This window comes from Aspergillus pseudonomiae (genome assembly GCF_009193645.1).
Source record: "Aspergillus pseudonomiae strain CBS 119388 unplaced genomic scaffold BDV37scaffold_22, whole genome shotgun sequence".
NCBI lineage: Eukaryota > Fungi > Ascomycota > Eurotiomycetes > Eurotiales > Aspergillaceae > Aspergillus > Aspergillus pseudonomiae.
In genome coordinates this window covers 48,197-62,529 of record NW_022476014.1, presented here as the reverse complement: position 1 = coordinate 62,529, position 14,333 = coordinate 48,197, and the positions used below count along the sequence as shown (strand labels likewise).

The window sequence follows — 14,333 nt, the reverse complement described above, 5'->3', positions numbered from 1 at the left end:
ATACCGTGAACAATATTTGTCCCATCGATGGCAACCCTATCTGTGACATGATGAACAAATGCGATACTGGGATCCAATTCGACCTATGTATGGATACTAGTGCCGAGAGCTTCGTTCCGAGGCTGGAACTTGGACTGCAAAGCAGGCTAGCTGTGAAGCGGAGTGATAGGGCCTGCTTGTTAGCGACTTGTTGGAAATTTAGTAGGTTGATTCCTCCCTTTCTTCTCTCCGGGGCTAATATTCATGGCTAGCCTTTTTCTTTACAGCATTCACTTCAAAAGTAGCACGAGCGTTTGACCATTCAGCCAAATGTAGGGCAAGAGAGGGAAGGGTAAAAGAATATAGCAGATCTTTAAAATTCCGTACACGTGTCTTGACTTTAGGGGCAAGATAAGCTATACTAAAACAGGGCTTTGTTTGCAATTTTTAGATAAGGAGCCCCATTCTTAAGTAACAAATTAAAATCTGGACTCCTGCGTATTGACTAACTGGATATGACATGGACCGTGTGGTATTCATATACAATAACTATGTTTGAGAAACATACTTATACAAACTTGAGGTTGCTATTTCAGCTTCCACAGGTGAAGGTTCGCTTTGCGATCACATCATCTAGGCCTTGCATTCTGTCTAATCGTGAATTATGTGTAGTATTCTTATTGACTCACATGGGGAACCCTACCGCCCCTGCACGATGTGCTTTATATTGTATTTGGGTGACAGATATGGGCTGCGGTTTGCAACGAAAGAAGTGGTAAGAGCTGCGCATATTAAAGATTTCTAGATAGTGAGGGTCGTGAGTTTTAATAATGCAGATATTCTAGTCGATCGTTTTATGCGCCTCAACTTGTGTAGAAGATCACACTTTTTATCAGGTAAACTGGACGTAGTATTCCTAGGCGCTACCTTAGTACACGGCCTAATATATAACCATATGGCTTGAGAGATTTATGCCCTTGAGATCTTCGAAGCCGCCTCGTGTATCTTCAGAAGCCGCATGTCTAGCATGATAGTCCGCATCTGTATTCCAATTCCTTGGAATACGCCAGAATTTGACTTGCATGCCATTGCTATCCCATCTTTCTATTTCTCCAAGTAGGCATTCCCAAATGTCCCGGTTCTTAACCGCTGCTCCTATTTTCGTCTTCCAATCTCTCGATAGCCATCCACGTACCCAAGATGTCACACCCTCGACAACATATTCGGGGTCTGTCGCGATCACGAGACTGTCGAACCCTTCGCCTGTCCAGAACCGAAATCTTAAAGCTGCAATAACGGCGCGTAGCTCTGCCCGGTTGCTTGTTTGCGGATGCGCTTCACCAATAGGCCCTGAGTTTTCGAGAGGAAAGCGTACGTAGCTATGATATTCAGGCTGTATTGTGGAAGATTTGAAAACAAAGCTACAGCCAGCTCTGGGGTTCGCTCCACCGTTATCCAAACATGCACCATCTGTGTAGATAAGCAATTGTTTGGCGTTGTTTCGATGAATGAACCGGCATACAGCTGGTGAGGAATTATAGCTGACACCAGATGGGAAAAGTGACTGCGGGGTATCCCTTGTGTTATCAGGGTGAAATTTTGTAGGAATGACGCGTCCTGTGCCGACTCTAAGTCGGGTCATATTGTCAAATGCTGTCTTTTTGTCGAATGTTGACTCCTCGTCGAATGGTGTCTCCTTGTCGCTTATGTTTTCATCACGAGAGTCTTGGTCTTCTTCTAATACTTCTTCCATAAAACTATAATCAACAATGCAGATAGGACAGACGACTAGATGATGTGAGCCACACACTAAACGGCCATTGGGAAGCTCGACAGGGCTGTCTGGGCGAAAAGACATCTTTCAAGTCGGTTGTTGAGTTCAACACACAAGGCGCAAATCCTTAGCAGTAGTAGAGTAATATTTGGGGGTTTCTTTCTTTGAGTGAGTTAGGACCGCCCAGATATATGGAAGGGTGTTAGCGTACTCGAGCATATGTTTATTCATTAAGTAGTATATGGTGCTGTGAGGATATTGGGTGGGGTGCCCGGTGGTCCTCTTACGTACAATCTCTGGGCACGAGATTTTTGAAAAGTGAGTCAGTATTATCTTTATCTTTATCTTTTTCAATTTCCCACCGCCTGAAGCAGCTATGCAAGTGGTGCCCCCTGCCTGGTATCAAGGCTTCCCTGGCCAGCCCAGAATGAAAACAAAAAATGGAATGAATTACTAATAGAGCCAGACTAGGCAGACAGATATTTGTGGTATACTATGCTTAACATCTTCTGAGTGAGAGGCCACCAGGACCCTGAGACCTGGCCTACTCTATGTAAGTTGTAATGACCAGTTACTCAGTATATACTACACTACAGGGGTTTTGAATCTTGGAGGTAGCTTAGGGTAGAATAGGTGCCCGCTCCGGGAAGTAAACCTATAGCCCTGACTGCTAAGAAGAGACCCTCTTCCTCTTCTTCACGAATTAGGGGCCTTCCTCGTTGTGTTTTGCCATTGCATATAAGGAAAGGGCAAAAAAGATATCTCGTCCCCCGAGCCGGAATAGCCAGCGACCTTCTGATTACAAGGTAAGAATTTCCATCAGTCAGACGTCATATCCAACTAGACCATCAGGGGTTAATAAATGTATTTCTTTGTCACTATATGTAATATCAAGTAAAGCCAAAATTTACGGCATGTTTTATATCATAAGGCACAGATAGTTATTGGGTTGTAACCTTAGAATCTGTGGGGCAAAAGTATGGAAAAGTAGTAGAGGCAATATGACGCCTTACGTACACTTCCCTAGCACGTCGATTGATCTAGACAGACCTATGTCATTGAGACCATTAGTAGCCACTCATACTCGGAGGCAGATCCTCATTCTGCGTCCCCCAAGCACTTTCCGTCAAACCCAGCTCCAGCTCAAGCACACCACCCTGGTTAAAAAAGTCATGACCTATCCAATTCTTTGTCCACGGCTCACCATCCCGTTTAACGTTTTGAATATAGATGGCCTTATAATTAGGATCATAGTTGAGATTGCGAATTGTGGCAACTGCGCCGGTAACGCTGTTCCGGACACTGATCTCTTTGAAGAAGGGGGGTGTGATCAGATAGACATCTTGTCCATGAACTGGAAAGAGGCCCATCATGCTTAACACGGCGAATGAGCCCATCGCTCCACCGTCGTCGTTTCCGGGGATTCCAGAGACCGATGTATTGAACTGAGATGGGATGTAAAAGTGGGACCGTGCTGCCGAGAGTGCTGGCCGACCAGCATAGTGGAACTGGAAAGTAGTAAGGAAGGCTTGCTCATCTCCAACATAAAGTATACCCGAATCATGTAGGTAGTTCAGCCGAGACGTAAAGAGTTGAGGGCCTCCCAGTCGTTTTATCAGAAGACTCATATCCTGGGGTGCATAACTAAGCCCGGTAGGTCAGCTTAGGGTACTGTGCCTGTGAGGAAGAACGTACAATGTATAGAGCCAGGAGCTTCCTTCATAGGTTTCGTGCCCATCTGGGTTCAGATAGCAGGATGTAAAGTTCATCAGTGGACTACAGAAGATGGGATCTTGATATCCCCATGTCCCATTCAGATAGCGAGGCTGCAGGAAACCTGTAAACCCCGTATCCACACCATTGATTGTCGATCTCTGATCATCCTTGAACATGTTTTGCCAGTTAGAAGCTCGCTTGAGATATTTCTCATAGTCGCTGTCATGGCCCATTCGCTTAGCCACCTCGGCGATGCAGAAGTCATTGTATGCATATTCGACGGTCCTCGAAATACTACGCGTGTGTAGCCCAGAACCATCAGGATCGTAGTCATCCGTTGGGATATACCCCAATCCCTTCCAGCTCCTAAGACCCCCGCGCCCTTCAACATTCCAATTCGACGGCTCAACTTCAGCATCTTTTACAATAGCCTCGTAAGCTGTATCCCAATCGATATCGCTGACATTCTTCAAAAACGCATCCGCAATGAGAACGTCTGCATTAGACCCTCCTTGAGTATACCCCTTGCAAAGAGACATGCGACAGTCGGGCAGATAGCCTTCATGGCGGTAAATATCAACCAAGCTCCTGATCATTCGAGATTGAGACAGGGGATCCATCAAAGTCAGCAATTGGTGTACTCCACGGTAAGAATCCCATATACTGCGAGTTCCTTGTCAGTGATCTAATAGCCAATTCCCGCGGGTTCTCTCACCAATAGAAGCTGTCGTAATATGGCTCTTCACTTTTCCAAAGAGGATTCTCTCCTGTGTAATCCTGTGGGCTAATCATGGCTCGGTAGGCACCACTCCAGAAGACCTTCTGTAGGTCAGTCGAGACGCCTTCAGCATCAACTTTTATTACATTCAATTTATCCCTCCACGCAGACTCAGCCGCCGACACTGTATTAGCAAAATCGAAACTGGGCTGCTCTGTTTCTGCGTTGGTACAAGCCTGTTCAACACTGATAAAGCTGACGCCAACACGCGCAGTGATGGTATTGTCTTTCAATGCGTGGAACCTCGTAAAGGTACCAGCTGAGAGCGTAGCTGGGGTATTCCCCCCATCTTCAGTAAGAGTGACAGACTTCTGGCTGGAATTAGCTCGATTTTTAACCCATGTCCCTGTGTCCCGAATATCGCCGCCCTTGAAGTCTACACAGAAATGGAGCTCATACGACCCAACACCGAAACTGGGATTGAATGTGGCGTTCCCACTCAGGCGCCCAGAGGCATCAACTGAGGCTACGCCGCCCTTTCGCGACTGCGGTAGATCCATGAGATCAACCAGAATCACTGGACTAAGGGAGTCTGTGGGGACGTTGTTAAATGTAAATCGGTATAATGCTGAATGGTTTGTCACCGTCATCTCAGCTTGCACGCCGTTTTCCAGAGCAATGCTAAAGTAGCCTGGTCTGGCCTTGGGAGAGTCGCGTACCCATGCGATTGCGCGATCGTTTTGTTGCCATTTACATTTGTTGAGATCATCGTCTGGGCAATTGGGCTGCGCGAATATAGGAAAATTTCCCATAGACGGCGACTAAGAGCAGGTCAAACCCCTACCACTGTGATAGAACTATTTCTGAGGCCAGCACTTACACCCCCAGTCCCGGAATCATGGGTATGCGAGAAGCCAGTGACCGTTTCGGTGTCAAATGCAAAGCCAGCTTGATTCTCCCCCTGTGTGTCTGCTACCGCTTTTGCCATACCTTTACGGACGTTAGGGGCTGGTTTCACATGTTAAGTGAGAGAGGAATCACCAAATGGCAGTGTCGCCCCAGCAAAGGAATGTCCTATACTGGCTAATTAGCACACTGAGCATGCAGAACTGCTGTTACGCAGATACATGCCTCCATTGGAAGTTCCAATAAGCGGATCAACATAATTTAGGACATCAAAAGCATTTTGACCTGCATCTTGTCCGCTTGCTCGGCTCGCAAATATAAATGACAAAGCAATCGCGCCTAGGAGCGTCGGAGATGCGAAAGCCGGCATATTGTGAGAATCAGATCGCACATGCAGGGATTGAAGATGCGATAAAGAGGAAAGAGAGACAAATGGGGACAAGACATCAAGAAAAGATGCTTAAAAAAAGGGGGACCCCGCACGCACTGCTATATTCCCCCCCTTGCTTGTTTTCAATGTGGCTGGACTATTGAGATGACATCCCATAATTGCCCGGCCACGTTAGGCCGAGCAACAAGAGGCCTCGAAAGGGCCACATGGCTTTCTGTGTTTGCCCCCGCAGTATTGATGGGTCATATCCGAGCGATTCAAGCCAATTGTCAATGTGATACAACTTCAAAATGTGACATTGAATGCAGCCCCTCTTGTGGAACGATGTGACATTGCGGAAATTACCGCAGCGATCAGGAAGAGAACAGCCTAAGGTACTCCAGAGCAGACAAGGTGATGCGGGCCAATGCCGATCATTTCGGATCTTACTTCGGGTGCAATATAGCTTCGGCGTAACCCCGCAATTCGTAGGAAATGTTGCACCACCTTTGATTGGGGTCTCTGAAAGAGGCCAGTCAAACATCAACCAAGATTGTATGGCGTGTTAACATGGACCATGGTGCAAGTACGAATCCACTCTTGTCGGTGGCAGTGAAGCCGTACCGAAGTAGCCTTCCCAAACCTTAGCTACCTTTTACGACCCCCTTAATGCCAGTGCGCATGAATTGAGTGACTGGTGAAGTGCTTTAATATGCTTCAGCCGCGTGGTGGATGTCCTGGAGTTGCGTTCTAACCAAGCAAATAGGCGGAGACCAAGCCGCAATCGCCGCCAAAGGATTGGCCTGAGGGTTCTTTAGGCTTGTATCTCTAGTCACTTTATTTACGGGAAAAGATGGCCAGAGGGCTTGTGAGTTGCAAACGTCTCAGATCTATCCAACCGTATGGTACTCTTTTGCAACAACTCTTGCACAATCGACAAGAATATATCCACGAGGCCTCATTGCCCAGTAGGGCATTTTAATGACGACAGCAACCAATTAAGAGCCCCGTGTTCTCATCAATTCATCAAATATATGCACGAGTTGACCGCGCGAAATATATGAGTTAGACTCCATTGGGTATGGTCCGACTCAGCAGCGATGAGAAATGCATACAGGTCAAGTACACCTTAACAGGATCAGATTAGATCCATCACGATTCTATCCCAAGACTTCCCGCTCGTATCGGACGGCAGTTTTGGGAAGATTGGCGGAGTGCTAGTTGACGAAGAGTTAATGATGGGCTCGTTCGTTGGCAGCCGGGAGGTGAAGTATGCTCGGAAGTTAGCATTTTCGTTTCGCAAAGCAGCATTTTCCGTCTTCAGCTCTTGAACCTCTTCTTGCAGTGATTGCTGGGCTTCGAGCTCTGTCATCATGGACGCCAGCTTCAGCAAGAGTTCAGGCCTTATATCTTTGTCGGCATACAGTTGACCATAATCAACAAGAAGGTTCCTGGCGCGGGACAAGACGTGGGTTTCCGGAGTTGCAACGTTTCCGTGAGATTTAGAAGACTGCTGACGGTCTACATCAGGCGAAGATCGTTTAGATAGGTCCTGAGTGGGCCCTGCCAACGAGCCTAGAACTGGCAAAGTCCGGCGCCCCTCCAGAGTAGCATGTTCACGGGGACTAGTAGCTCGGCTATAGCCATTTGCACTGGGAGTGCTGCTCCGTGAGCCGTTCGACGAAGATGTCGACCTGTCGAATTGAGGCGGTGACTGATCCCATCGCATGTGTTTGCAGGATGGGCAGTGAAACGGCTCAGTCAATATGGAAACATCATGCGATGGTAGACAGGGTGCATGGTAAGACCTGCAGCAGGTTTCACACAATATCAGGTTGCCTGGATTACGGCAACCAGAACAGACTAAGTTATGTGGTTTTCCAGCACCTAGCGGCATTAGAACCCACGACCAATGTAGGGGATTATTTAGGCCGCACTAACGAGTCCATTCATCATATATGTAGCCGTTTTCTGCATGGGGGATACTACCAGAGTCACGCCATTCGCTACTAGATAGTTCCGCTGCTGAGTGCAAGGACTGCGATATCGCTGAGACCTCAAAGGGGTAATGTGTGCTCCGTGACCCAGTTTGGCTCAGAAGCCCTTGAGCAACATTGAGCTGTTTTTCTGTCGTCCGCAGCATTGCTAGTGACCCACGAGGGCCGTCTGAAGAATATACCTGTAAAATGAAGGCGATTGATGTGAGATCGTATTCAGTATTGATCATAGAAAGGACGGCGGAAAAAGGATGCTCCGTGATCCGTGATCGGGTTGATATCCGAGCCTCATCCGAGGTACAGCCGTCCCGTGATCATGCCGCTGCCAAGAATCCTTGACGACAGAAGCTTCCCCAATCCTGCGATAGTGTCCAGACTAGAATCACTGCTGCTATCTGGAAATTGATAAAGCGCTACCATAGCACTCAAGGGGCCTTGTTGTGTCACGACATGTAGGACCGTTTCATGCCTGTTATCTTTGATGAAACTACTACTACGACACACTCTTCCGCTACAATTGGAAGCCCCACTACCCTGTGGAAACCATGCCTGGCGTACCGTCCAACAAAGCATGTGAGCGATGCAAAAAGAGGCATCTCAAGGTGCGTGCCAGCCATCGCTTGACTTGCTATCTTGCTTCCTAACCCCAATAGTGTGACGAGGCACGCCCGAAATGCCAGCGCTGCACAAACGCTGGGGTGGACTGCCCGGGATATGTTCAGACGCGCAAATTTATAGACCAAGGCGCTTCGGTAAGGCGCCGATACGCGCCCTACCAAGAAGGTCACACCAAATTACATACAATCAAAGGCACAGAAACTGTAAGCTGGCACATTGTACCTTTACATACAGTGCTTCAGGGATGGTGTCTCATACCAACAGGCTACCTCTGAACGCCTGCTCAGCTCGAACCAACATGTTGACCAACAAAGTCCTGGTCCCGGTCAAGCTCAGTCTGCACTCCCGCCCTCTGCGAGCTGGAGATCAAGCGAGTCAGATCAATCAGGAGCTCCCTCGCCGCTCCAAAACATGAGGATCAACTCGACAAAATCGCCCATACAAATGAATGCTGCTAATTTCATGGCAAGTCAGTCCATGACAGACGCCGCGTCTGTTGGCATGACTAGCTTGGACCAGTCACAGAGCACTGCTATCAGGAGTACTGGCCACAGCCCACTTAATATTAACAATGCTGCATCCCCTCATGTCCAGGGAAATGCTTACAACGGACTTCGATCCAGACCCCCATCTTCTCATACCGCCTCGGGGAGCCCATCACAGCCTAGCGAAAGAGACGAGTTCCAAGATATCTTCTCTGAACTCTTAACGGGCACTGAGCATGAAATGGCATTCTTGATTCGACATTATTCAGAGAATTTGGGGCCTTGGTACGTTAGACCCCCAAAGCGTGCAGTGTGGCTCGCGCTGATTACAAGACAGGCTAGACATCTCGGACTCGACCAGATTTTTTGAAGTCCATGTACCAATACGGGCAATCAACGACCCCTTTTTAAATTTTGCAATTGCCGCTCTGGCTGCGAAGCATCTCGGCAGGATGAAAGGTGCAAAATCGCCCGCTAGTGGTGGAATGTTTACCAGTCCGGCGACCATGGAAGTCTATCCAAATGCGACCCAAGTGGACTGGTTTCTCAAAGCAACTAACTACTACTATATTGCCGCTTCCCGCATGAATTCCGCCATCTCTGAAGCTTACACTTCCATATCTAGCTCGGCCATTTTAGAGGAATCGGCAATTCAAATCGCCAGCCGATGGTTGAGTCTTCAACCACAGCAGTCTAGTCCTGCCGCCGAAGAACCTGCTGCTAGCACTCTCTCAAGAAAGACAGAGAATATCCTTGCAGCCTCAACTCTCATGACCATGTACAAGCTTCTGGATGAACCCACAGAAAATTGGCAATCGTGCGTGACCATCCCGTTCGACCTAGTCCCCGCAACTGACTACTGATAATCGACTTAGGCACCTTTCAGGAATAAAGGTATTATTTGACTCTTTGCTACAAGTACACAGTGGTACTTCACCTATTCCATGTTTACTACCTCAGGGGGCAAGGGCAGCGTTCTGGAACCTCGCGCGGTTGGATTACCTAAGTGCTTATATCAATCGGGTTCCAACTCAGTTGGACCAGGACAACCTTACATTATGGAGGGCTGCCGGCATTTCAATCGATGAGACAGGGAACATATCATTACATGCCAAAGATATGACCGATAAGGCGTTATCTCACGAAGATTTTGCGGCTAACAGCTTGACTTGGCTTGTTGCCAAAGTGATCAATTTTCTCGCGGAGTCGAAGAAGTTACAATGGGAGCAATTAACAGGTCATTCATCTAGTGATCCACCTACGCCCTCTTCAGCATCCACTACCTTCACACCATATCCTTCTACCTCCACCTGGTTGAAACTCTGCTTCGATTTCCAGTCCTGGTTCGAAGGTTTACCCGAAACGTTCCGCCCGTGCCTGCGATTAGACAATCCCAAAGACTTATCGAAGGTCCCAGAAATTGTTTATTTGCCCTTTCCAGAAATATTTTACGGACTGACATCCTGTGCTGCGACAATGCAGCAGTACCACTTTGGACGCCTTGCATTATCTCTGAACAGGCCACCGGATGCCGTCAGCGGGCCCAGCACTGCCTTTGACCGCCTACAAGGGTACCGGGAATTGATGAAAGAGACCGAATACCGTGTCCGGGAAATCTGTGGCATTGCACTCGGTCGTCCTCGGAGTGCCGCACGTGTTTACACGATACCGCTTTTGTTTGCGGTCGGCCAATGCTTCGAAAATCCTGAGGAGCGCCAAATAGTTGTCGATTTACTACGTGGGATCGAGGCGGATCTTGGATGGGAGACGAGCGTTCGGATTCAGAAGCTGCAAGCCTCATGGGCCCAAAGATAAACCCAAGTCTTCCCTCACCATCATAGAGAGCATTTATGCCTAAGGCAGCGATCCACACGATTGTGCCTCTGCTTAGCTGGCATACGGACTAAGTTCGGGAAGCGCAGTCTCCATCGATCTACATCTTGAAATTCGATTTCCGGTTATCGCCGCGGATGTCGAATACATAACTAGTCTTCGCTCAGCATCACTGGCCCAACGATCGCCCTATAATCATTCTAATGTACTTATAATTAGTAGCACAACCTCGCACCGAGACGACCATTGGTATTACTGTCCTCAGAAGCATGCCTTGTGCTCCCTGTGGAACGATGGGTTACGGCTTGGGGGTATGCTTGAAGAGTGCAGAACTCCCACGCTACTGGAGCTGTTATCGGGACGGCCCGTCTGAGGACTGAGGTCCCCGTTGGATTGCATTGATTCTTCGACTATTCTAGGTTATAATTGCACCTAATATATGGCGGCTTTCCCCGATATATAGTTGAATATCTCCAGACTCCTTTTTTTATGTCAAGGGTGCTCGTTTCAGATCTATCATGGATATTCAGCTGTTCATTCTACGAGAAGAGTTTTCTTTCTGATGAGATTCGGACAGTGGGTTCCACAGCTAGTCTGGACCCATCCTCCTTTTTATTATTATTATTTTTTGGCGTGCTTTTTTTGGCGGCACGGCTTCTGGACAGCCTCCACCAGCCTCCACTGCATGGTGTCGCCTATCATCATACTCAAAAACGATAGAGGCACAATCCACGTCTTTAGCCCATACCCCTGATTGTTATTTTTATTATTCTGCTTTTCTTCTGTTCCATGTCCCCCCCCCCCTATCCCTACGACAACCCAATAAGATCTGTCTTCCCAACCATCTGGGTTATGCAACAGTGGATGCGTACCAGGCCAGGGGGGGCTGACACTACGTAGGTAGTGGCTGTTGATCACATCAACTCAAATCAAGGGGGAAACGCTCAGAAATCGTTACAGGAGTTGTCGGACTGGGTGAAAACTTACCGTACTCTGACAGAAGGCTTATATTTTGCTTCGGCCGAGGGTTGCCTGTCATCCACATCGCCATAATGTAACCTTTCGTTGTACATTTTTACCTGTTCACCTGCAACGGCCTCGGCTAACCGATCTTAGCCGTATCAATTATTGATATGCTAAGAAAAACGCACGTCCCCTTGAGTAGTCCTGCGAACTCTACAAGCATTCTTGAGTAGTATCTGATAGGTAATAGACCGTGACCCGCATGGATTACCTTCCTGAAGGGGTATAAGAAGGATCGGCTGCCCAGTGACGATGTTCAGCTTCCTGTTGGGGCAAAAGATGCGCCAAGAAAGTTGTCCCAGTCGAGGCCAAGGTTTGCATCTCTCCGAAAAAAGCCCGTCGCTAACCAAACTGTTTCACGCGCTACTCTAAAGCCTCCAACGTCTCAGAACAACGGGCAAACATCCCCATTTTCAGTAACGGGAATCTCACCAGATGGAGCCTATCAGACTCCATCTGGCTCTCACACTAGGATTGTGGATCGGCGCGCGCCTAGCCCTATGTGAAAGCTCGATGATTTGCGCTCAACAGACGAATAGAATCGGCTGCGTCGCACGTCATTCGGGTGTTGGTGGAATTTATCTGCCGACAGAGATCCACCTATGGAGTATGTCCGTGACCACAGGGGATATGCACCTCCACGGGTCTTTATCGGCTTGCTTCAGGGAGGGGCGAGGAGGCGCATTACGATACTGTCATGGTTTCATATCACCTGCGTATTTATAACGACCATATGAACGTATAAAACTCTTACTGCTAGCTATATTTTGTTCCCAGCTATTTTTCTGCTACTTTCAGCTCAATCGTTCTGAGCTGTACTGAGCCGGTCATGCCTTCTTCAGTCACCTCTGGCACCAGGTCAGAATCATCCAGCCCGGTGCAGAAAAGCGTCAAGAAGTGGTGGAAAGAGAGCACAGTATACCAAGTCTACCCAGCATCTTTCAAGGACTCCGATGGAGACGGGATCGGAGATTTACAGGGTATCTTATCCAAGCTAGATTATATCAAAAGTCTAGGGGCCAACATATTATGGCTGAATCCGATCTTCTGCTCTCCCCAGGTTGATATGGGATACGACATTAGTGACTACTATAATATTTATCGACCCTATGGGACGGTGGAAGACCTGGATCAATTAACAGCCGCGATTCACGAGCGGGGGATGAAGTTGGTCCTGGATTTAGTAGTAAACCATACGTCAGACCAGGTTGGCTACCCCGGTATCACGGCCAAAGACAATACTAACAACATGGGTCTAGCACCGCTGGTTCCAAGAAGCGCGTTCATCCAAAGCCAATCCCTACCGTGACTGGTATATTTGGAGGAAACCTATATATGGAGAAGATGGAAAGCCTCGGCCACCGAATAATTGGAAGTCTTACTTCGGGGGTATGTATGGTGTTTCGCCAAGTCCTGATACTCCCGTCCTCACGTTCTACAGGAAGTGTCTGGGAATACGATGAACCGTCTGGTGAATACTACTTGCATCTATTCGCAAAAGAACAGCCAGATCTGAATTGGGAGAACCCTTACGTTCGCGCGGCAGTGCACGACATCATCCGCTACTGGCTTAATAAGGGCGCCGATGGTTTTCGAATGGATGCCATTAACCTTATCAGCAAAGATCAGAACTTTCCTAATGCCGAGGTAACGAACCCAGACTCGCCGTGGCAAGATGGAACGAAACATTTCGCATGCGGCCCCAGGCTCCACGAATACCTTCAAGGTATTGGTAAGATTTTGAAACAATACGATGCTTTTTCAGTGGGTGAGATGCCAGAAGTCTACGACCTTAACGAGATGCTTAGAAGCGTCGGGAACGATCGTAATGAATTGAGCATGGTCTTTCATTTTGAGACGTATGTCACTATTATTGTCTAGGCATATTTTATATGAGCTAACATCGAGTCCAGGGTTTCCCTCGACCACGGACCAGGCGGCAAGTTTACGTCTAGAAAATGGGAACTACATGAGCTGAAAACCATCGTGTCGAGATGGCAAACATTCATGTACGAGAACAACGGCTGGAATACATTATACCTCGAAAACCACGACCAGCCACGAATCGTCTCGCGATTTGGCTCCGATGAGCCCGAGTATCGGGTGCCGTCGGCCAAGATGCTGGCTACTTTCCTGGGCTTTCAGAGCGGGACTCTGTTCATCTACCAAGGCCAAGAGCTGGGAATGCCCAACGTGCCCAAACATTGGGGAATCGACCAGTATCGGGACATTGAAACGTTAAACCATTGGAATGAGTAAGCGCATTGATCGTAATCGTTTCGCATACAGCACGGGCTAACGAGGGTCAGGATCACCACCAACGCTCCACAAAACACCCCACTACACGAGGCCTGTCTTGCGGAATACAGATTAAAGTCGAGGGATAATGCACGGACGCCCATGCAGTGGGACGATTCTCCCAACGCTGGCTTCTCGTCCGTTCGACCGTGGCTTCCCGTTCACGATAACTACGGGGATCTCAACGCAGTCGACCAAGTCAACGATAAGGAGAGTGTGTACCACTACTGGGCTGGTGTGCTACGACTACGGAAAGCGTACCCCGGTGTCTTAGTATATGGGTCGTTTGAGCTTCTATCTCCCGAGCATCCGGACTTATTCGTCTACGCTCGAACCGCCTCTTGTGGCCGAGCTGTTATAGTGACCAACTTTCGCCCGCACGAAGTAACCTGGTCTGTCCCGGAAAAAGCCTTCAACTCCGCCGGAGATGTCGCCCTCTCTAGCTACCCTGGCCGAACGAGTCACTCCTTACTTCAAACAACGGTTACCATCAAGCCCTTCGAAGCATTTGTCTGGCTCACTGGGACCGAGACATCACGACTGTAGATTATAATACGAACAATTAATGAGCCCATTTAGTATCAATCCATTGCACATCACCCCCAACCGCTCCCTT

The 14,333-nt window shown here is 48.3% G+C and overlaps 5 protein-coding genes and 1 non-coding gene across 6 annotated transcripts; 2 read left to right on the top strand and 4 right to left on the bottom strand.

Annotated features, from left to right (window-relative positions):
* Window positions 1–919: 919 nt before the first annotated feature.
* Window positions 920–1,895, bottom strand: BDV37DRAFT_293011 (putative ribonuclease H1; the record flags this gene model as incomplete). Its single annotated transcript, XM_032089298.1, has 1 exon — window positions 920–1,895. The coding sequence occupies exon 1, from the start codon at window positions 1,835–1,837 to the stop codon at window positions 920–922; it is 918 nt and encodes a 305-aa protein (XP_031942845.1). The 5' UTR covers window positions 1,838–1,895.
* Window positions 1,896–2,519: 624 nt separating this feature from the next.
* BDV37DRAFT_t79 lies at window positions 2,520–2,608 on the bottom strand. Its single transcript has one exon. It is a non-coding gene; the product is annotated as a tRNA-Ile (tRNA).
* Window positions 2,609–2,820: 212 nt separating this feature from the next.
* Window positions 2,821–5,463, bottom strand: BDV37DRAFT_281658 (glycoside hydrolase family 92 protein; the record flags this gene model as incomplete). The annotated part of the gene is made up of 6 exons (XM_032086864.1): window positions 2,821–3,397; window positions 3,449–4,132; window positions 4,185–5,008; window positions 5,068–5,177; window positions 5,229–5,266; window positions 5,315–5,463. 6 exons carry the CDS (start codon window positions 5,461–5,463, stop codon window positions 2,821–2,823), a joined length of 2,382 nt encoding a protein of 793 aa, XP_031942844.1.
* A 1,101-nt stretch (window positions 5,464–6,564) lies between these two features.
* Window positions 6,565–7,440, bottom strand: BDV37DRAFT_89253 (PHD finger protein). Its single transcript, XM_032091393.1, has one exon. The coding sequence runs from the start codon at window positions 7,358–7,360 to the stop codon at window positions 6,602–6,604; it is 759 nt and encodes a 252-aa protein (XP_031942843.1). The 5' UTR covers window positions 7,361–7,440; the 3' UTR covers window positions 6,565–6,601.
* A 399-nt stretch (window positions 7,441–7,839) lies between these two features.
* Window positions 7,840–10,632, top strand: BDV37DRAFT_89168 (Zn(II)2Cys6 transcription factor domain-containing protein). Its single transcript, XM_032091391.1, has 5 exons — window positions 7,840–8,062; window positions 8,114–8,281; window positions 8,343–8,848; window positions 8,901–9,380; window positions 9,439–10,632. The coding sequence occupies exons 1-5, from the start codon at window positions 8,006–8,008 to the stop codon at window positions 10,376–10,378; spliced, it is 2,151 nt and encodes a 716-aa protein (XP_031942842.1). The 5' UTR covers window positions 7,840–8,005; the 3' UTR covers window positions 10,379–10,632.
* A 1,107-nt stretch (window positions 10,633–11,739) lies between these two features.
* Window positions 11,740–14,309, top strand: BDV37DRAFT_89170 (glycoside hydrolase family 13 protein). Its single transcript, XM_032091392.1, has 5 exons — window positions 11,740–12,626; window positions 12,679–12,808; window positions 12,861–13,278; window positions 13,333–13,674; window positions 13,729–14,309. Exons 1-5 carry the CDS (start codon window positions 12,249–12,251, stop codon window positions 14,261–14,263), a joined length of 1,803 nt encoding a protein of 600 aa, XP_031942841.1. The 5' UTR covers window positions 11,740–12,248; the 3' UTR covers window positions 14,264–14,309.
* The last annotated feature ends 24 nt before the right edge of the window (window positions 14,310–14,333 follow it).

Bases quoted from the DNA above. Each gene is read 5' to 3' on its own strand.
- BDV37DRAFT_89168 (XM_032091391.1), top strand. From the start codon at position 8,006: ATGCCTGGCGTACCGTCCAACAAAGCATGTGAGCGATGCAAAAAGAGG. The intron at 8,063-8,113 runs GTGCGTGCCAGC...TAACCCCAATAG, and splicing joins GCAAAAAGAGGCATCTCAAG to TGTGACGAGGCACGCCCGAA. The intron at 9,381-9,438 runs GTGCGTGACCAT...TAATCGACTTAG, and splicing joins CCCACAGAAAATTGGCAATC to GCACCTTTCAGGAATAAAGG.
- BDV37DRAFT_89253 (XM_032091393.1), bottom strand. From the start codon at position 7,360: ATGCCGCTAGGTGCTGGAAAACCACATAACTTAGTCTGTTCTGGTTGC.
- BDV37DRAFT_89170 (XM_032091392.1), top strand. From the start codon at position 12,249: ATGCCTTCTTCAGTCACCTCTGGCACCAGGTCAGAATCATCCAGCCCG. The intron at 12,809-12,860 runs GTATGTATGGTG...CACGTTCTACAG, and splicing joins TTGGAAGTCTTACTTCGGGG to GAAGTGTCTGGGAATACGAT. The intron at 13,279-13,332 runs GTATGTCACTAT...CATCGAGTCCAG, and splicing joins ATGGTCTTTCATTTTGAGAC to GGTTTCCCTCGACCACGGAC.